The 21,411-nt window shown below is 44.0% G+C and overlaps 1 protein-coding gene across 1 annotated transcript in view; it reads left to right on the top strand.

Annotated features, from left to right (window-relative positions):
- The first annotated feature begins 780 nt into the window (after nt 1-780).
- TMCC1 (transmembrane and coiled-coil domain family 1) overlaps nt 781-21,411 on the top strand; it is a 58,364-nt gene continuing 37,733 nt past the window's right edge. The window contains exon 1 of the mRNA XM_066558096.1: nt 781-1,939. Coding sequence (XP_066414193.1) covers nt 1,394-1,939 — 546 coding nt within the window. The 5' untranslated portion in view covers nt 781-1,393. The remainder of the gene's footprint in view (nt 1,940-21,411) is intronic.

Consider the following 21,411-nt stretch of genomic DNA (forward strand, 5'->3'; position numbering starts at 1 on the left):
ACTTGAGAAAAAGAAAGAGAGAGGTAGCTCTTCTGATATTTTTGGATGGCAATTTGGAAAGCATTTTGGAATATCTGTTTAACCCATTGTGTTAGGCTTCAGATGCACAAAATCTAGAGCACTCCAGTTGTAAACTCAATGCATTCTGTTTCTGCAGCTGTTCTAGCATAGAAATGAACGCTCTCAAATCCCAAATATGCTGAGTTTCAAATAATTCTTTTCTAAAGCACAGACTGCTTTCTGCCAAGATTGAGGTAGACCTTTGTGAGCTGATTTCTGTCTTTATAGAAGCCTAATCAAAGTTTTCTCTTGCAGAAAACAGTGGTCAGCTTCTAAACATGTGATCTCATGGTGCTGATGTAAAACCCTTTCAGTTACTGTATCCTTCCTTTCTTCCTCCCTTTCTTCCCCATATCTTTGCTGACCTTCTCCCATAGTTGTTGCTATGAGCAAGTGCTGAGCTGCACTGTTGTATAATCCAGTCCTGCCTGAGCCCAGGGAATGACTCGGGTTGAGATCTCTAAGAACAGATGCGCAGTTCCTGTGCCAGAGGCTGAACTGCACATACCTGGTGCTGATCCCTTGCAGATTTAGTTGCTTAATCTACTTTTCAAAATGCATTCTTGTTTCCTCTGAGAGCTGTGGAACAAGAGTATGCCAACTGAAAGCATTTCACTTGCCTGTTCTTGCTTGAAGATAGATTTTCACATCAAGTTTCCAGTGCCATCAGTGGATGCTGGCTGTAATAAGCCATTTCTCACTATGTGGAAATGAATAACTTATTTGGAAATGTTCTGGTTTTTTGCATGTATCAAATACTGTTAAGTTAGGGCCTTAGTATCAGATCTTTGTTAAAGAGCAAAATTAATTCTGCCTGACTAACATGCTTTTCAGAAGTTTAACCTCATGTTAGATGTTATTATGGGCTTGTTCTTAATAAACAAAACCCCACTGGTTTCTTCTTGCTTCTCCCCTTTGAACAGCTTTTTTACCTTTCTTGCTTTCCTACACCCTTTGTGCTGGACTTCTCCCCCCAGGCAATGAATGACTTGTCTCACACAAGCTTTGGCTTCTGCGTACAGCCTAGATGCAACTAATGCCACGTGGAGGGGTGCTCCAAGGACTGATACATTTTATTTTGTTAATGGCATGTTTTGTGCATTGGATTTTTAACCCACACTTGCTGCATGGATGTATAATAATGACTACTCTTTTGTTTAACATTAGATAAGCATGAGATCACCGTGGCACAGCTGCATGTATAGTCACTCTTGAAGCATTTACACACCTAATTGGCTGGCAATCTTGGCATTTTCAAAATAAACACAAGCCTTTTAAAGAAAGGGGACATATTTATGTATGAATAGTCAAATAAACTTTTTGGGTGTCATCAATGGAGCCGTCTGGCACTGAACAGTTGTCTGATGACCCTGATCCTGGAGGCAAATCCCAAGATCAAGAAACCAAAAAACAACATGAATCAGAGCAAAAATTATCCAAAATAACGCATAATGCTTTGGAGAACATTAATGTCATTGGTCAAGGCTTGAAGCACCTGTTCCAGCATCAGCGCAGGAGGTCATCTGTTTCTCCACATGATGTCCAGCAAGCTCAGGCTGAGCTGGAGCCTGACCTGGATTTGGAAAGCCAAAGCGTCTGTGCTGAAATTGATGGTGTCTCCACCCACCCCACAGCTCTGAACCGGGTGCTTCAGCAGATCAGAGTGCCACCCAAAATGAAGAGAGGGACCAGCCTGCACAGCAGGTGGGGCAAGGGAGATGCCCCGAAAGGAAGCCCGCAGATCAACAGAAGGTCTGCTCAGGATATTCAGTCAGGTCGGCCCAGATCGTCATCCACTACAGATGCTCCCACAAACTTGTCTGTGATGGAGATTGCTTCTTCTATCTATGTAGGTGGAGAAGAGGCCACAGCAGCAGCAGTAAGTTACTCAAATTTACCTTTGATCTTTATCATCTCCTTGTATGTTTTCTTAAGCCCTTTGAAATATTGTTTTGAAAAGTAGGTTTCTTTCAGCAAATTCATATGGTGCTGTGTTCAAAAGCTTCTTCAGTGGCGAAGCAAAGAGCTTAAAAGATGCAAGCATTAGTCATTTTCTCACATGGCAGGTGGCTGATTTTATATGTATTTGATCAGTGAAGTGAGAGCTACATTTGAAACGTATTAGGTTGTTTGGATAGCACACCTCAGTCAAACAAGGAGTGATAGGCTGAGCAGCAGCCAGAGTGGTCCTTCTTAGCAACTGTTAGCTAGTTCCTGCAAGAAAACCTTCCATTTGCCTAGATGACTTTTTAAATTCCTTTCTTATTTTCTTTTGTATTTTATAAAAGAAAAGAATTCTAGTGTGAGTGGATGGTGTTGTTGGTCTTTTAGGCTGTGAGAGGCTCTGGGAACATGGGCTGCAGCCTGCACTACTGTCCAGCCCCTCAGTGCTGGGTTGCTTGTATGTGGTTTAGATCATCCTGGCTGCTCTGCTGCTGAGGGATCACTGCTGTCTCCTTCAGTTTGTCCTGCCTGTGTGGGAAAAGCAGTCACTGAAATGACAGTCTCCGTTCTGTGACACATTCTTGCAAAGTTTGCCTATCAGCCTATTGATGATATCAAAAAGCAAGCAGCATTTGTCTTGCCATTTCTCCCCTTTCCCAGATCAATTTAGTTGAAGCATTCTTGAAGTTTGATGTGTTTTGGGTTTTTTTTGTTGTTTGCTTTTTGGAAGACTAGCTTTCTGATTAGCTAATTTTAGTTTATTCAGGAAACTGGTTCAGAGAGTCCTCTGAAAAACAGCCCTTAATAACAAAGGGGTCTATGGAGGCTGGATATACTTTGTTTCCTCTTGCAAGGAGTCTGCCTGGAGCTGCGTCTGAAGCTTTTGCCTCTTGCTGATTGTTACAACAACAGAGATAGTAATGAAGGAGTTGTGAAAAGCATGCACTCTCCTGGGCTGATTAACTTTACAGTTAGTCAAGCCATTGAGAGTTGTGAGAAAGAGACCTCATAATAGCTTCAGGTTTACTTGTATATTGCCTCTCTCTTCATTGTGAGTGAGCTCAGGATCTTTGTTTCAGGAGAATTTTAGGGAAAATTGTTAGTTTTTTGAGTTTGTACCCAAGTCCAGCAACAGAAGTTTATAAAGCAAGGTCTGGTTTGTTGATTTCAAACTGTCTTCCCTTTACTTCATGTATGAGCAGGGAGATTGAACAGGCCGAAGCATATTAGGTAAGTAATGTGGCAATATGGGGAAAAGCCTTTTATCCCAAAGCTGACCCTTGGTGCAGCTTTGTCTGATGAAATGTTTGCCTGGATTGGTGGTTTCCAAAGCGGAATGTGGGTAGGACAGTCCACTGGAGTGTAGGAAGGAAATATTTTTTGGTTTGTTTTTATATTTATTTTCCTTTATAGTTTGTGTTTCTATGTATGTTTTGAAATAAGCATATTGTAATAGTTGAGTAGTACATATACATAGTTTATAAATAAGCATACATGTATTGGGAGTCCATGCTCAAACATTTTGTACTGATTGAGTGTGCAGAGTTTGGAAACCACTGGGGTCACGTGGCGGGAGTGACAGGAAAAATGAAGACTGTTAATCTGGTAGCATTCTGCTACAGCATCTTGCAGGTATGAGAACAGGTTTAGGAATCACTTTTTGGCATCTAAGGGCCTGTGATTAGGTGAAGCAGCCACTTTGACCCTGAAGCTGCCGTTCCTCTGGAGCAGCACGTGGTACGAAGAGTGGCTGGGGACGGGGTCACCCCCTGGGAGCCGTCCTTGGTGCTGCTGGCCGTGCCCTTGGTGGCCTGAGGGAGAGGGGCTGCGCAGGCTTTCTCCCCGCCACGTTGGAGAGATGAGAGAGGGGGACTGGCGTCTGACAGGAGAAAACAAAGTGAGAGGGGAAAGGCCACCTTTGGGGACTAAACCATCAGAGACCTCTGCGGTCAGTTGACCCTTGGTAGAGCTTGGTGAATTTCTAGCTGCTTTATAATATTTGCACCATCTTATGACAGACAATAACAATGTATACTGTAGGTCTAAAGTGACACGGCCAAGGAAATACTGCTATGGAGAATGAGACATAAAATGAGAGGGAGATGCAAGTATCAGTCCCTTGTACTGAAATCACGTTGCACCTGCCTGTTTTTCTGTTACTGCCTTTTGTCTTTTAGCAGATAGTGTGTAGGAGAGGGAAGAAAGATGGGCGGGAGAGTTGGACTCTTCCTGGAAAATTTTCACAGGTCAGGGTGGTGTACCTCATTTACTCTCCTGAGAGCAGGTAACAGCACTATCTCACAGTGTGACACAGAGGTTGGAAGAGTTATTCAGTGCCTTCCAAATGTGGGGATCTCTATCTTCTCATGCCTCCCAGAGCCAGAAAGGTCAAGACTGCTGCAATATTGCTATGCAATCTGTGTAATGTTGGGAGCTGTAAAAATCACGTGAACTATGCTTGACTTAATTTGCACAGGAAACAAAAAGTAAAAATTGAAAAATAGAAATGTTGGGGTTTTTTTCACAGAGAACAACATAATGTTGTCTGATATTCTGTGAAAAGCACTGTGTGTCTTTGCCATATTAACATAATATCTTGCTGTTATTTCAGTCTGAGGCATACTGTCTTGGCTATGGCATGTGTCTGTACATACCAGGTTTAAAGTATGTTGTGTCAGTTGAAGTTACAAATTAATGGGAGACAGCTTGCAGGTTAAATGCAGATGATTGTACAGCTTTAAATAATATATAGCAGCCTTTACTGAATTTTCAGTATAGAGATGTAATGTATTTGTAAATTAGCTCCATGTAAATTTTAAATCACTGATATGATTATTAGCAGAGCTTCTTGGTTTGTCAAATCAGTAAAGCATAATGCAGTCATTTGGTAAATCACCCTTATAACAGATGTCAGTGCTGTTTTCATTGGAGAAGCCAGCTTAGCATTCAGGCTGCTGCGCTGCTGGAATTTATGACTATAAATTAATGAGTTGTTTAGTTGCAAAAAGCAACTCTTCATTCAACAATTTGTATTGGAAAATTATTTGCAACACACTTCAAATGAGAATCAGTAAAGAACCAGGAAAAATCTGAAATCATTAGAGCAAACGTAAAGTTTGATGTAAATTCAAACTTTAAACACTGTCTTTAAGCTATGAGGTATTGAAATTGTTTCACACAGTATTAATTTAACCCTAAGTTCTCCTATTTTATTTAGCCTCACTGAGACTAGATTACATAATGAAGCTTAAGAAGTAGAAATCATTTTTTTGAAGTGTCTGGCAGATAATGTTCACTCATCGGGGTTGAGAGACCTCTGGACCCCCAAGTTATACCAAGCCTGTATGGATTGTCACTGCATCTAACTTTCACTTAACTTTTTTTGTTGGTCTGTGCTCACTTTCTCAACACTTTGCCTATTTGTCTCCTTCAGCTTTTTGTGATGTTATCTTTTAAATAAATTTTTGACCTTTTCCTTTTAATAAAGCCACAGCAATTTCACTTCCTTAGTTTTGGTGTTTGCTGTTGACAGTGATGCTACACTGACTCACTGTCCCTCAGCAGAGAGTATTTCCTTCAAAATTATTTAAGAATTTCATAAATCCGTCTATAATTAGAAAAATGTCACTGAGCTACAGCATTGATCCATCTGTTGTGAACATATGGGCTATACAAGCTACAAGGAACAGAGAAACAACTCAGAGAATGGAAAAGTTGTGATTTAATTATGACAAGAACTATGTAACATAGGATTTGTAGTCAAGCAATATAACTCTGTTTTCTGGTTCCTGTCTTCTGCCATTGTCTGCTTTGCTGGTACCTCCCCGTGTCGTGACACAGCTTGTTCCCGTTGGTGTTGGATGTGTGCCAGTGGTTCTGGGACTCCTCTGCCCTGTCAGGTAACAGGTGTTGAACTGCACAGGCCTGTGCCCATGCCTTGGTGTCACCTGTGTCACTGTGCTGGCACTGCTCTTGTGGCAGGAATTCCTGCTCTCCTTTCCTTTCTTTCATTATTTTTCTCCCAATATTCAGATCTATTCAGACAGTTAGGAAGAGTAGTGAACATTTTGTTTGCTTCACATGCTCTGTACCTGCTCACTAGGCTGTTGAAGTGAGACGTGAAGGTCTCAGGGAGCTGCAGGTACTGCACACCCTTGTGTGCCATGCACCCTTCCTGCTTTTAAGATTTGACTATGACTGCTGAAGGTTTTACTATGAGTAGATGAAGGATATCATCAGACTTGGATTGCTGAGAAATTAGCCTTCATTTATATTTTATCAGCGGCTTATTTTATCAGAGCATTATTCTATATGCTTTTGTGGGTGGCTGTGAAATTGTCAGTGCTTCTTATTGGAACGGCAGGAGCGTTACCTGTTGCAGAACTGCTTTGTCAGCCATGGATGAGCAGGAGCCCACGTGCTTCAGTCTTGCTTACTACTGAAGCTTAAAGACCTGTTAAACACATCTGGGCTATTTCCATATCTACCATGTTTTGTGGAGTCAAGCCCTGAGCGTCATCCTTCTGTGCAAGGCTGCACAGTGATAAGAGTTTATGCCTAACATTGCCTACAAAAATGCTGTGTTGAGCTTGGCTAAAGCTTGTGATTTATTTTCTTGTTGGGTTGGTCCTGCTCAATGCTGTTACATTTGCTTTTTAGCAGTAGTGCTATCTCTGAACACAGATACTTTTCCTTTGGAAAAGGAAAAAACCCTTATCAGCTTGGCCATGTCCACGAGGTAAATTGCAAAAGTGCAAAAGGAAATTTTGTAATTAAATTCCATGGAATACTAAGAAACTCAGGTGCCCATCATGGGGCAGCTGTGGAAGGGCAGGGCTCAGAGCAGGGAAGCTCTAGGAGCTGAGTTTTCCAGCCAGCTCCTCAGAGTCCCCTTCTTCCTGAGTCACATGCAGAGTACTGTGTGCAAGGAAAAGATGTGTGCAAGATATGGTATTGATATTAGTTTGTCTTGCCTTTCTTTTGTCTTGGACTTTTTAAACTTCTGAAAGCTCCTGTCGCATTACTGTTTTTCCACCCCTTTTTTTCCTGGTGTCTTTGTTCCAGCTATATGAACCAGATGGAAGTCCTCTTTCTTCATGTGCTGGGCACCATTTTGTCATTTATGTTGCATTTTTAAAAATAGGTGTAGCCAATGTGTGTCTTTCACTCCAGATCCTCGGTTTCTGGCATGTGAGATGTCTTCTTAGGCCTCACGCTTCCTTTTTCAGGAGCTTCCTCTTTCCCCAGCCTGCTTATTTCACATGGCAGGGTCAGTTTCCAGCTGTCTCCTGATTAGATACACCTACACTTTCCTTTTCATGTCTATAACCCCATTACACACACACACACAACCTCCCCCACTAAACACTGTGCCAGCAAGCTTAGGAGGGTGATGGCCTCAAAATGTTGTATTGTTAACTGAAGTGGGGGTTTGGGTTGGTTAGGTGTTGGTATTGTTTTCCCCTGCCAATGTTTTATGTGTGGATGCTGCAGAGTTTTGGAGAGAGGAGTCTTTATTTCTTGTCAATTCTGCAAAGCCCCTGGGCCAAGGTTGGACCCTGGGTGCTGGGGCCAGGTTGCAGTGTTGCTGCGTTGGCGCTCACGGGGGCAACAGAGCTGCCTGCTCAGGCCGTTCAGAGAATTTAGAGGTTCTCTTGCCATACAACAGAAGCATAATACAATCTCTGCTTTAAGCACTTGTTTATGTGAAGAACGAGGTTAAACCTGGAGCAACTGTCAGAGTTTAGCAAGGGCTGTGATAGTGCCTTTCAGGTAAAGGTGGAAAACTCTGGTGGTGTTGTAACTTTGCCTGTTAATAGGTTGACCTTGTGTTTGTATGGTTATTCAGAATAATAAGTTTTGGATGAGCCTGATTCTGTGGTGCTGAGGTGTCCTCCACTTTCATTAGGAATGAAGGACATTGAGTATTTTGTAGTGTAAAGGATAATAAATTCTTAATAATCCTCTGCACACAAAATGTTTTTAGTTCACAGTATTGTTACATCTCTGTTTTCTTAGTTTGTTGTTGAAATAGAAGGGCAAATGTTATCCCAAAACAACAGATCAGATTTTTCTGAATACCTCATTTACATATATTTGCATGTGTAATAATCCTGCCACATGTTGTTAGGCTTTGTATAGAAGCTGAGAAATGAGATTGTCATAGCATTGAAAGTGTAATAATTAAAATCTTACTGAGATACTTCACTTGAGCTTTTATTTCAAGCAATCTAAATATTTTTTCATAGATCTTTTCTTGTAGAGGCAACCCACTGAGCTGAGAAAATTGGGATTGTGGTTGTTTGAAAATGGCTGAGCCTGCACGGATCTCATTTGAGTCTCATGTACTTACAGAGCTTTTTGTGAGGTAATTAATTATGTGTCAAGAACAGAACAATATTGATGTTTGAGAGATATTTTATCCATGCCTGTGACCCACATGCAGGACCCAGCACCTGGCCTTGTGGAACCTCACTGTGATTTTTGCCATGAAGATCCCTGTATGGTTTGCTGTCACCTGGGCATGACACCAGTGTTGGTGTTGGAGCATGGCTGTAATAAGGTCGCGTTACTCAGTCTGGATTCTGGACAGGAAATTGGTTTGGAATGTTTGGTGGAAGCCCTTGGCTGACACCTTCTGGCATCACTGAGAAGACAGACCAACTTGGATTAATTTAGTATGAAGCTGTTTGGTGGATTTGCAGCTTTTTGCCTCTGTAGGCCCAGACATTTTCTGGTTGCCATTTGTTTGTCTTAGGGCTGCAGGAATGATGAGAGAAAGGATTTACTGTCCTGCAGTGGGATTCTCATAGAGCAGCTTTTCAAGGCTCCACTCACTTCAGTCCTACTGTATCCTGACAGAACTTCACATGTCCTCATCCACTTGGCAGTTTTGACAATAAGTTTTCATAAATATTTCAAATATCTTTGGGTTTTGGTTAACAACTTAAATCTATATTCTGTTAATGTCCACATTTTAGAAAATTCCTGCATATACTTTTGGCATAAGTTTACAGTCTTCAACTTGCAGCTGCATCAATATTTTCCAGATAGAGTAGATCCAATGGGTATCACAAACCTACCAGCAATAAGCTTGCTTTTCTTAATGACTTACAGTGACTCCTTCCAAGTGTTCACACTGGTCTGCACACTGCATGATAGCATAAACAAGACAGCAAGATGCCATCCTTTCAGTATATGTAGCACAGTTGTGAAAGAATGAACAGTTTCTCTCCAGCTGTAAATAGTCTTAGTGGTAACTTATTTGCCAGATAATTTTTGCAAATTCTTCTGTCCTAAACACCATGCAATACACCTAGGAGAACCACCTGTGAAAAAGGAGAAGATAAGAGTTTTTTATAACATTACAACCATGTGGAAAGTCTACTGTGGCTGTGAACAGTATGTCCTGGATCTCTAAAAGATGACTTTGGCTTTAACCCATTTCCCCAAAGAACAAGCAATCTTAGCACCGTACTCTAGTGTTGGCTCTCCAGTTCAGCTTACATTGGTGGTGAGCATTTGGTAATTTTTATTTTTTTTTTGTAACTGATTGAAGTAAAATATTTGTAGTTTTGGCCGTAAGGGACTGGAAATGCTAAAAATTATTTCACTTTCAGCATCTGCAGTTGAATCATGTTCAGCCAGCACCAACTTGCACAGTTCCTGTGAAGGGAGAACTTGTACTCTTTTGGGAGGGTGAAGCAGGGGCTACCCTGACAGCCAGGTGTACAAGAACCTCGATAGACAGTGCACAAAGAGCATTTCAGGACAGCAGGAATTTACTTCTTTCTTAAAAGTGGCCCTGTAGACCCCTGGAGCTGCAGATTCAGGCTCCCAGCATATCCAAACGGGGTTGTGTCATTGTGTCCAGGGCAGCTCTGACTCCCGTGTGCCTGTGCCACTCTGCTCCCAGTGGAAAAGTCAGCCCAGCGTTTGTGCAGTGCAGGGTGATAGGGTTGCGTTGTTTGTGTCTTGCAGCAAGATAAGATACTGGCAGATCACTGGGGTGGCTTAATTGCAAGTTGAGACAGGTCAGGAGTAGGCTAAGGGTTATTTCACAAGCTCAGAAATTAGTCTTCGGTTGCTTAATTGCCCCAGAAGCCCATTCTGCAGCTGGCACTGTTTTCCCTCTCTGGGAGCAGTGACCTTTGTGCAGCAGAGAGGGGCATTAGGCTCAAAGTCTTGTGGGGAAAGGATACACACAGAGACACAGACGCACACACACACACACACTCTGTATGGGAAGAGCCAAGAATTTCAGTATAACTGAAATCTGAAGGGTCTCATCGTTATTAGTCCAGATCTATTTTTTTTTACAGAAGGAAAAGTATTATTGGTGTTAAAATGTTATGCACACACTTATTTTATAATCCCTCCTCTCCGTTTACAGTCACCCTTCCAGTGTTCCTCAGGTCCTACAGTTCGTGCTGTTGTTCTGGGCAGGGTGGAGGTGTTATCTCTTCAAGTTGTCAACAACTAGTGTCCTTCCCTGGGAGGTTACTTGGTTGCTCAATTCTAAGGCTAAAAATGTAACCTTCTCTAGGCAGTGCTGTTAAAACTCAGTGCTACATCTTCTGCTGACGTATTCAGCCATGATAGAGCAAGCTCTGGAGACAGGTGCATGCTGCAGCCGGTAGCAGAGCCACTGCAGATGTGTCATCGATGCTTTTGACTGGTCTGCATCTTCCACGGTAGAATACCATCCAACATCATCCCCAAATCTCTCTTAGGATTGGGGTCAATTTCAGTAAAATCATGATTTTGAGCCATTGGGAAAGGGGCTGCACCGTCTTTATCCTCATGGTCTTTAACTGCGGGGATATCACCAAAGTGACAAATGCTTTGTTTGCCTGTGATTCACTGTACCAACACTGTCTATGATAGTTACGGTGCTAGTATCAAATTTCATGGCAACTCCAAAACATTTTAAGTAATTTCTAATTGTAGATTTGACTGTGATATATATCTTATTTGTCATCCTTTTTGCAAACTTGTCATGAGTGCTTTCTGAAACAGTTATGTAGAAATTCTAAGTGTAATTTAGTTGGAAATTAATGTTAAAATAATAAAACCTGGGTTTTTGCTTTGCAGTGGCCCACCCATATAGGAAGTGGGCGGCAGGGAGGAGAGATGTTGAGTGGTACCATGACACTCTGCCAGGGTGCTAGGATTAGGCAGGGTTGTGGCACCACTGGGTGTGTTTATCTGCCTTGTGCAGTTTGCAGGTGGAAGTCCTGAATAAAAGAGCTAATCTAATCTCTCAGTTCCAAATGGTGTGCAGGAAGGAAGGATATTTTACTGGGACATGTTCAAATATTTTACAACTATGGGAATGCTGTGACTTTCCTGGTGAGAAGTGGAAATCTGCTGTACTCGAGCAGCAAACCAGTGCTGGCCAGGAACAGAAATATGGTCCCTGAAAAAAACGGAAATAATTTTTACTCTAAGCAGTGCAACGCTATGCCCGTGTCGCACTTTCTGTGAGTGCTGAATGTGGGCAGGACAGGTGAGTTTTACCCAAAGTAAGACTGCCTAACCTAAAGCAGACATGGAGGCCTGGGTTGGGAGTGTTCGGGACTGAGAAAGGCAAAGTCGTGCTGATGGTGGCTGCAGCCTGTGCTGCAGTGGGGGACGTAGGTTTCTTTTTCCTCTCAATCAACTTAATTTGTGAACTTGTTGAGAATTTTCTTAGGAGTACATGGCATCTTTTAAATATGTGAGTTTCTGGTGATTTTTAAATGTGAAGGGCTTTGATATACCCCGAATCTGGAAGTGTTCATGGTAAGGTTAGCTGAGGCTTGGAGTAACCTGGGCTAGTGGAAGGTATCCCTGCCCACAGCAGCAGGGTGGAAGGAGATGGTCTGTGAAGTGCCACCCCAGTCAGTGACAGGAAGAGGTGCTGGGCAGTTTGGGCGGAGGTGCAGGTGCGGCCGTAGTGCCGTGTCCTGCCGCAGGTGCGGCGGGTCTGCCCCTGCCCGGGCGCTCCCGGGCGCTCGGGCCGCACAGCGGCGCTCCGGCCCGCAGGGGGCGCCGCGGGGCCGCGCCGTGGAGCGGGGGAGTCTGATACGAGCGGGGGAAACTCAGAAAGGCCTGCAGCAGCCCATACCTGCTGCGTGCACAGACTGGGGCTCACTGCCGTGGATCCAGAGCACTGAGGCGGCTTTAAGTGTTTTATTTTGAAATACATATAAAGTCAGTTGAAAGGGTTTATCCTGAGAACGTGTAGGTTTCAAAATATGAAATTTTAATCTTTCAAACCTTAGAATAAGGTTTGAAATAAGAAAATGTCTCTCCTGTTGGTTATCTCAAAAGGTCCCTCTGTAAGAGGTTATCAGGAAGATCCCTTCCTGTTCATTTACATGTGTCAAGCATTAATGTAGCATTTATACATACATATTTCTTCTACCTTTATATGGTTCTAAAAGATAATTTTTTTTAAAAACTGCTAAAAACTCTGTATTTGATATACAAGTAAAAAGCTGTAGAAGACCTCCATGAGAGGGATATTAAAACAAATAATTATCTTCTTTACTGAGCATTTTAAAAAAGAAAATTATTTACACGGTATTTTGTACCAAAGATTAATTCTAATTGTGTTTTGTGCCCCCATGAAAGGGCATCAGGCAGAGGCACTAGTTCATTATGTCAAGTTCATTTTAAATTTGAAAATAAAATTTGGTGCCTTTTACTGAAATCTTGCTTTTTCTCCATCATGTTCCTGGATAAAAACAGAAGAATTCACCAATTAAGCTATTGCACGGGAAATAAGTGCTGTAGGAAGGTAATATTAGGAAAAGAAGTGACAATAGCCCAGCAACAGGGGACTAAGGCGTATGTTCAGACCAGGAGCCATTAATTAACTGTGAAGATCGTAAGCATCAGTTTGGAAATGCTGAATGTGAGGCCTTGGCTCCAGAGACAAAGGAGAATGTTGCTACCATCAATTCTGCTAATCTGGCAGTCCCATCTCTGTCTGATGTGGATTATTTCCCAGCCAAGCTGGCTCCATTCCTTATCTGTATCTCTGTGACCCAGACTGAGCCACAGGAGCCTGTTGGGGAAGGGAGAGCTGAGTGTCTGTGGAGGAAATGAGGCCCTCTGTGTCCCAGGTGCAGGACAGTGGGTAGTCCTCAGCACCTTGGGCACCCGGCTCTGCGGGTGAGAGGCTGATTACCCAGAGCCGTTGGTATCTGCTGTCAGGCAGCATGGAAGCAGGGAGGTTTGGGTGCAGCAGATACGGTGACCAGCTGGCTGTCCAGGCTCCAGTGTTTTACTCCAGTGCTATGGTGGACTCCCACACTGCGTCACTGACTGACTGCGAATGTGCACACACTCACACTCTCTCGCGCTCCCACACCATCTCGCTCACTCTTACACTCTCATTCTCATCTCGCACACACTTGTCCTTTTGGTCTCTGCAGCAGTAGGCACATGAGCTTTCCCTGGTGCACAGCTGTTCAAGGTGGTGGTGTGGATTTTCTGCAGTAGGCATTGAACGGTGTGCATGAGGCTTCTGAATATAGCCAAACTGCAGAACAAGAAGTACTGACCCAGTTCAGGGAGGATGCAGCTGCTAGATGCAGAATCCCGATAACATCTGGTGTCTTCTCTGCCAGTACAAGGAAGTGCTTCTAGTGTCCCAGTCCTTTTTGTTTTCTGTACTGTCAGCTCTCCATGGTCATCACAAAACTGAGGCCTGGTAACTGGGTGGTGTACTTTCCGTATATTCCAAAAAAAGGAGAGCATTATGAAAAGGAGTCCAAGTTCTGTCAGGGAATACTTTCCCTGTACAGAACATGTCTGCATTCAATACCTCTGAGTTACCCCTGACTGGGCAGAATGCTACTGAATCCTGCTCTCATTTCACAGCTGGGATTTCGGTGCTGAAGGATGCATCTATTGATGTTACTTTTGAATGACAGTTATGAAATAAACACCTCTGTTTAATCTTCTTATAACTTTCCCTTCAAGGTCTATTTAAGGAACCACACTGACTGTTCTCATAACCATGGCCCAACTGCAAATGTCTCTTCTATCTCTAGTGTCCAGATCACCTGATGACCTTAAAAATAGGCTAGAAACATTTTCCTTAACAAGGCAAATATTCTGGCCTAATATACCTTCCTTTTTCTACAAGACTATACAATCATGCATGGTAGTAATCTGTACTTACCTAGTACCTGCCATTGGGAGGGGTTTTATATGGAGTCAATGCACAGCTGACTCCTAACAGCCAGGTACACACCATAACCATACATATTGTGCAGTCTGGAGCCCCAGATTTGTCCTAGCTGAAGCATGCAATGGGATCCCTTTTAGCCACTGTGCCAGTAGTTGGTACGCAGTGAAGCTAAGGTCTGAGGAGAGTGCTAGTGAGCAGCACAGTCCTGGATAATCCAGCACTGAGACTGAGTCAAGACTCATCAGGGACGTGCTCTGGCATGGGAGCTGTTCCTTATCCAGTAGTTTTGCAGATAGTTACTGAGAAACTATTTTTCTGTGTAGGTAAGACCATGTACTGGAGTGATCAAGCCATGGCCATTTCAGTGTAGTGCACAAAGGAAGCCTTTCTATTGCGCGCAGGAGGCAATTACAAAATGATTTGGAAATAAAATCCTAAGAAGTCCAAAACTAAAATGGTGAGACAGGACTACTTCAGAAACAGGCTTGTTTCCAGAGATTTTGAGCTCCTCGTTGTGTTTGGGGTTTTTGGTTTACCTCCTTCGTGTATGAACATCCTGGCAGCTGCCCGAGCCCATGGGTTGAGAGCGGGCCCCCTCTGCACCGCACAGGCTGGCACTGTGTCTGTCCTGCCTGCTGGACTCCTGCAGCCCCTCGGAGCATTGCTGCAAAGCGAGGTTAGAGCCCTGCAATCCCCTGTTCTGCAAGATTGTGCTGTGTCCCTCACTCACCAGTGCTGTGAGCGGAGGAAGAACACTTTCAGGCTCCGAAAGCCGCTCTTGTCACGGCATTTGAAGAACTGCAAGTGTACCTGTTTTATCACACATGTTTATTGCATATTTATGGCGGGGAGGGAGAAATACTTTCTTGAATTATTTTCTAGTGATTGCAACGGGGTCTTCTGTGCTGATTCCCGGGGCAGAGCTGACACTCTCGTGCCACAGTGTGCGAATGCAGCGGGAGCTGCGCGGGCCCGCGTCCGGTGTGGCTCGGCGGGAGCGCGGGCGCGGCGCTCGCCTGAGCCCCGCAGGGCCGGGCCTTGCCGGCGGCGGGGCGGTGCCGGGGCGGTGCCGGGGCGGTGCCGGGGCGGTGCCGGGGCGGTGCCGGGGCGGTGCCGGGTGTGTCTGTACCCGCCTCCCGCAGCGGCGGGCGGGAGCGCCGCGCCGCGCCCCGCACTGCCCTGCCCGGCCCTGTTCTTTCCTGTACGGCCCGGCCCGGCCCGGCCCAGCGCCGGGCTCCTCGGGGCAGCGCTGGGCCAGGACACGGTGCCGGCCCCGGCGCCCGAGAATGCGCAGCCCCCGCTGAGCGCCGCCGGCTGCCGCCCCTCGCCCGCCGCGCCCCGCGCCGCCGGCCCCGCGCTGCCCGGCCCCGCGGCGGACCATGGTGCAGCGCTTCAGCCTGCGCAGGCAGCTCTCGAAGGTGGGTGCGAGCCGCGGGTCCCCGCAGAGCCGCGCCCGGGCGAGGAGCCCCTCCGCCTTTGTTCGCGTCCGCACGGACACAAAGGCTCGGGCGGGCGGGGGTCCGCCGGGGCCGCTGGTACCGCAGCGGTGCCGGCTTTGGGGGTCAGCGCAGCCTCCACGCTGGGCCGGGGGTACGCGAGAGGGGGCAGCGGAACTAACGGGTGTGCCCGAGAGGTGCCTGTGAGAGCGCTCACACGTGTGCTTTGTCCTGGGCAGACGGTGCTTAGCGGTGTGAGCCGTCCCAGCGGCATACCTGCAGGGACGGGGGAGCACGCCCTGCCCTGTGCAGGCTCCGTAACCCTCACTGGCAACACGGGGCTTCAGAACAAAGGAGCTGCCGTGTATAGCTTTTGCTGTTTATTAATTAAAGTGTTCGAATTCGTTTCAGGAATCTGCCTTAAGAGAGAGAATAGTTAATCCAAGTAGTCTTGCAGATTGTCACTGAATCCAATGCGTGTAGTTGCAAAAACATTTGGAAAAATCCATCCATGAATAAAAGTGAGTCTGTGTAGGACGCTGCAGGTATGAACCGTTCTAGAGCTGCGAGCACCGCCTCATCTGTACAGCCTTCCCAGTGAGCAGAATTGACTCTGGACATAGGAGTTACAGTATTGGACTCTTAGGAGGCAAGCTGAACTTTCACTTTACATTTAAGCTGTTCTTCTCTATCCCTCCCACCGCCTTTTGTGTATTTGTAAAGGTTTTAAAATGCAGTCATCAGAATTCTAAAATGCTGTCATCAGCATTTAAAATGGGTCAGAATTCGCATCCTGCAAACTGTCTTGGGAAAAGCTACAGCTTTGCAATAATGTGGTATCTTTCTAATTAATTTGTAATTTTCTTTACTACCTCCTCATCTTGATGTGGCCATTTCAGGGAAAACTGAAACTTGCATCTTTTAAGGGTTTGCCTTTTTATGTGTCAAGCTGTGTCTGCAAGCAGTAGAAGTCTCCACAGACACTTCGGAGTTTAATCTTCCCCTCAAAAGAGACTTGATCTAGTTAGTAATGAACTTTGTATCTAAGCTTTATTTATGTAGGGCAGCCAAAATAGTTTAAAATGAACTCATTTGGATAACTCCATTTTTAATCCTTGTTTTTCTCGGTGGGTAGGGTGATTTGGAAAAATGTTTTCACTGATTTGTCACCAATTTGTTTTTCTGGCTCTGTCCATTTTTGTGTTGTCTGACACAATTGTGTCTTGCACTGCATTAGCTCTGATTGTGTCAAACCTACTTTATACAATTGTCTGGCCCTGATATACTCTTGATTTCTCTGTTTTAATTGTAAAAGTTGTGCAGCTCTTATAAGTATAGTGAACTGAAGGAGAAAATGAGAGCTTGGTCTGTGTTTACCAAAACAAAAAGTGTAGTTGTGTGAACAATTGGAAGGGATTATGCTTATCTCAGTTTGGATGTAGGATGAGAACTGCATCTCCCTGTCTCCTCACTGTGCTTTAGATGGGACTGGGAAGTCCCTGTGTGTTGGACACCTTGGTGGAAGAGAGGCAAATGGTGCTAAAACCATCTTTCATCTGCTGAAAGGAAAGCATAGAAAATAGGTATGATTTTGCTGATACCTTTATCAACTGAAATGCAATCACTGCCAGACTGTATAAAAATAAACCGTAACTTTATTAGTATTTATTCTGTGAAAACCTCGGTTCTTGTATGGCTGGTGACTTACACTTCAGAGTTGGCAAATGCTTTTGTAGGACCTGGAGCACCTGCTCCCAGGGTGTGACCACTTCTTGTGTGAAATTGGGCATTATTATTGGCGTGCCTGTGTTATGCAGCTGCAAGGTCAAAATTGCAGTTTCTAACCACATTTAATAGTGGAGCCTTCAAATAGAATGTGCAGATTTGAGAGCTGCAAACTGAAAAATGCTGCCACCGGTGCTTATAAAACTTGAGCAAAGAAAAAGCAGGACTTCATGCAGGGAGGAGAAATATGGCCTCATGATCCAGGCTTTAATCTCCAAGATCTGGTTTTCTGCGGGGCTATTTGCAATGAATGGCTTCCATCAAATCATTTCAGTTTTCCCAGTCTCCATCTTCCACCTATGAATGAGGTTAATGCCTTTCTCTTATTTTCCTAATGGCTATTCAGTTTTAAAATATTGTTCTGGAAAGGGCTGTATAAGCACTTAACTGTATCTTAATTTATGAAATGTTTGCATTTGATAACCAGTTTCCCCTGGCTAAAATTGGTTTGTTCCCTTTGTCATCTTCTGGTTCTGTGGGAGGTCTCCATGCCTTTTTTATTTTCTTTTTTTTTCCTTTTTTTCTTCTTTTTTATGTTTTCCCTTCCTCCTTAAGTATCCAAGGCGTTTTCAGAGTATTTTGGTTCAAACTGCTCTCTATCTTGTACTGTTTGGAAGCCCTTGGAGGCCCTGCAGTTACTGTCACCCAAGATCTTAAGAAGTGCAGTTGCTGATGTGTTGCATTTGGAGAAGTCCCTCACTGTTGGGGTGATCGTACAAAACTGTATCTAGCTGTTACACAACTTGAATTTTTTCAGATGTTTTAGCTGGGTTTATGAAAAGAGAACAATGGAGACAAATTGAACTCTATTTGAGGATGTTTTCCTAAGTTGTCATGCATCCCCTTTTTCAAAAGGTACTTCTTTCCTGGGAAAGATTCCAGTGAGCCAAGTAGTTAAGTTCGATTTAAAGAAAGAAAAAGCCAAAAAGAAGTAATTTTTGTGAACTGTGATTGCTACTCCATTCATTTATCCAGCAAATTAAAATATTAATAATTTCAGGCCGAACTCTTTTGCTCCCAAGTACAATCTGGATTTATCAGCCTCTGAACTGTCTCTGTGTTGCCACTGGTGTGTGTGGAGCTTATTTATGGGAGAGGAACTTCAGTGTGTTATAGTGTGGGAATAGCTGGGCTAAAAGAAGCTCGCCTGTGTGAAGGTGACAGGGGGTGACTGTGTTTGACAGCACAGGCTGCATTTCTCCTTGTCGCTCACACAGGTAAAAAAACTTCTTCCTGCAGTGCTGCCCCCCAGGTCTCTTAGCTCTTCCTGCAGTGTTGCCCCCAGGTCTCTTAGCTCTTCCGGCAGTGTTGCCCTTCCTCAGGTCTCTTAGCTCTTCCTGCAGTGTTGCCCTTCCTCAGGTCTCTTAGCTCTTGAGTTGCTGTGGTGTCGGGCAGATACAACAGGATAGAGTGTATCTGTTCACCACCGAGTAATAGCTCTCACAGAGTTCTCGGTGAAACTGTCCTTGGAGAGATATCTGGTGTAGCTTGCCCACACTTAATAATGAGGAAAAGTTAAAAGTAAGAGGAAGATTTGGAAATTTTCTGCATCAACATGATTCTCATGTTTAACAGAGCAGCAGGCATGCAGTTTCCCTGTGGCTCTTCAAATTTTTCCTGCTCGTGAAACTGGAATGGCATTGTTGTACCCGTGGCTGAGCAAGGCCAGTGGGGTAGTTGGATCTAATGAGACCATCTGAGCTACAAGGACATGTTTGTTACCACATTGGTAGCTAAGTGGATTACCTTTAAATTAACCTTTTTCTCTTGATAGATGTGATGCAACTTACTGCTGAGGGCATCTGATAGAAGGCTGCTCACTCTCATTGCAGCCTTTGTGGTGTGCTGCAGTTCTGTCCCAGGCACACCTCACCCTAACTCAAGCGTGTGCCCTTGCTTGGGTTGTGCAAGGGATGAACTTCTCCCAGTCAGTGCAAGGGCAGTTATTCAGAATTTTCCTGTTGCTTCTAAGGGAAAGGTAGCATTAGATTGGCTTGTGTTTGCCATTTGAGTCCCCTGTTACATACAAGCCAATTGGGGCCTTGCAGTGTATTGCTCCTCACATTACTTGGGTTTGAATCTGTTCTTGCAGATATTTTGCATGGTGTACACGGCAAAAGGCTTGTCTACACAAAGCTGAGAGGTGGCAATGTGCAAACAGGTCTCTAAGCATTGCTGGCTGTGCTGGTTTGGAATGAGTGACTAGAAGTGCTGTGAACTTTTCTAGGTATAATGGTTTCTCAAGAAGCTTCCGCTGCATCATCTTGCTCAGAGGAATATGTGGGAAAATGTTACAGAGATATTACATTCATCTTACGAAAGGAAAATGGGCTTCTAGTGCTCTGATTGAACAAGTTGGAATATCAGGTTTCCTGAGGAGTTTGTTCTATGTCAGTGTAACAGCTCCATGAATGCCATGACAGTGAGGAAGTAAAATAGACTTGAAGCATATTTCACGTTGGTAATTAACAGGGTCTGTAAAACTACACCTGCAGAGATGTTAGAGGTAGGATTTGGGAACTTCTCTTTGTGAAGAAAGCATTACTAATAATCCAGAGAATCAGCCCTATCCATTCCAGCTGGAGGTCTGACAAATTGCATGTAATGGCTCATTGCCAAATAGACTTACAATGTATAAAGCTGTAAACACAGACTATAGGGGAATTCAGCTTACATAAATGCGTCTTTCTTTGTAATATTGAAATTCTGCAGCTTATGGCAGTTTACAGAAGATCATCATACTTTGTAATAGGTGCTTATGGGTGGCTGGATGGCAGTAACAATTGGAATTTCCTCCCATCAGGGATCAAAAGAAGCATTACAAGTGTTGGCATCTTTACTCTGAAGTAGTTGCCTTTAGGAGTTCTTTGTAGAGATTTTGGCTTGTGTAGAATTTTCCCCTTCCCCCTCAATTCGTTGTGACAAACCAGTTGGCTGTTTCCTCAGCCAGTATTTCTTCAGGGGCAGAGAAAATTTTGCTCTCGTTTTGCAAGTCTTTCTGTTCTGGATGTGACAGTCAGTGATAAAGGTGCACATGTAAACTAGGTCCTTCCCAGAAGGGACAGAAAAGTCCTTATGCTGGTGGAGGGCCTTGGAAGTTCAGGGGAAATGAAATAATGGTGCAAAAGGAGTTAGTTCTTAACATTTACAGGATATCCAGTTTAGGTCTCCCTCTTGTGATGAAGAATGTGACAATGGCCTCCAAAATAATTCTTATCAGAGATTAATTGTGAGCAGTTGTGCTTGAGCAGAGAAGAGGTGGAGGTTTCATTCACAGGATTTTGGTTGTTCAAAGATGGGGTTTGCCTGTTCTTTCAGTCATATTTGCTCAGTGTTCCCAAAGTGGAGGGAGCTGACTTGCTCACCTTACAGCAAGCTATTCTTATGGACAGGAAGAGTAAAGGAGCAAAATGGCTTTTTGATTTTGGGTGTTTGGTTGGTTGATTTTGTTGTTGGGTTTGTTTGTTTGGTTTGGTTTTTTCCTAACTTGAGACACGGTTTGGATCTCCCCTGAGATCAACTGGTATTCGAATAGGGAGGTCAGCATTCCTTTCTTGAGTTCTCAGCTTTGATACAATTTAAAATAGATAGGAAGAATTGCTAAGGAAGCAAGGTTCTTGTCCTTCAAAGATTTGCTGTGAAGGTTTTAGTATGCATGAAATAGAAAATTGTATTTGGATTTGAAATACGAGTAATAGAATATTTCAGCAGCATATTATAAGTACTGTTGTTTGAGCTTTGTGATAGGGCATTCAAAGAGCACACACTTAGCAAGAACAGAATCCAAGATCACCAGAATGCAAACTGAAGTTTTGCTACAAGAGGGGTTTTGTTGAGTTTTTTTCCTGGAGTGCCCTTGGTAAAAGTTCAACTGCAGCAAAATATTTTCTCTGTGTTATCTGCATATTTTGAATTACTTAACTCTTGAAAGCCTGTGAACATTGAAGTCATGTTCAGAAAGTCTGTAACTTGTACAAGTCTCCGTTCTAGAATCACTAACTT

This window comes from Molothrus aeneus, chromosome 12, assembly GCF_037042795.1.
Source record: "Molothrus aeneus isolate 106 chromosome 12, BPBGC_Maene_1.0, whole genome shotgun sequence".
NCBI lineage: Eukaryota > Metazoa > Chordata > Aves > Passeriformes > Icteridae > Molothrus > Molothrus aeneus.